At 38.6% G+C, this 955-nt stretch overlaps 1 protein-coding gene across 1 annotated transcript; it reads left to right on the forward strand.

The window, feature by feature from the left end:
- The first annotated feature begins 275 nt into the window (after positions 1-275).
- LOC134688072 (uncharacterized) lies at positions 276-722 on the forward strand. Its single transcript, XM_063548540.1, has one exon. The coding sequence runs from the start codon at positions 276-278 to the stop codon at positions 720-722; it is 447 nt and encodes a 148-aa protein (XP_063404610.1).
- Positions 723-955: the final 233 nt, after the last annotated feature.

Genomic DNA, 955 nt, shown 5'->3' on the forward strand with positions numbered 1-955 from the left:
CAAAAGACATCAGAATCGAATTGGTTCACCAAATCATGAATTTCAACAAAAGACCCATACGCTTCAACACATTGCTGGCAGATTCCATCATTAAAAGTCTTTCAACAGAACTTAAATCAGCTGGAGTAGACAACATCAGTGCATAACTCCTTAAGGCAGATGTGGAAACAACAGCATCAATACTGCAAACACTATTTAGCAAAATATGGGAGGATGAAATTATACCTGGAGACTGGGAAGAAGGACTACTAGTTAAACTTGCCAAGAAAGGTGACATGAAAAATTGCAACAACTGGAGAGGTATATCTCTACTGTCTGTACCTGCAGTTTTCCTTAGAGTTATTGCCAAGCGAATAGTAGATGCTTTAGATGTCACCCTGCGGAAAGAACAAGCAGGTTTTAGAGCCAATAAAGGGTGCAGTGACCATATATTCACACTCAGAAACATCATTGAGCAGCGCATAGAATGGCAACACAACATCGTCATAAACTTTGTGGACTTTGAAAAGGCTTTTGATAGCTTGAACAGAGACAGCATGTGGGACATAATGAGATCGTATGGCATACCTGAGAAAATAATTAGCATGATCAAATTATTTTACAACAACTACAGATGCTGTGTCCTACACAATGGAACCCAATCCACCTGGTTAAATGTACAATCTGGAGTTAGACAAGGATGCATCATCTCTCCCCTTCTTTTCCTCATTGTCATCGACTAGTGCATGAGAAGAACACTAGGCAATAGAGTAACTGGAATAAGATGGTCGATGAACACAATCTTAGAAGATCTAGATTTTGCAGACGACATATGCCTTTTATCAACAACTAGAGCAAACATGCAGAACAAAACATCAAGACTACATGACACTGCTCTATCTGTAGGTTTAAAGATAAATGCGCAAAAGACAAAGATAAATAGCCTTAATGACAAAACTAGTAAACAACCCATAAC

The sequence above is a fragment of the Mytilus trossulus genome, chromosome 10 (genome assembly GCF_036588685.1).
Source record: "Mytilus trossulus isolate FHL-02 chromosome 10, PNRI_Mtr1.1.1.hap1, whole genome shotgun sequence".
NCBI lineage: Eukaryota > Metazoa > Mollusca > Bivalvia > Mytilida > Mytilidae > Mytilus > Mytilus trossulus.

What these genes read in the sequence shown, in the direction of transcription:
- LOC134688072 (XM_063548540.1), top strand. Translation starts at nt 276, where the DNA reads ATGAAAAATTGCAACAACTGGAGAGGTATATCTCTACTGTCTGTACCT.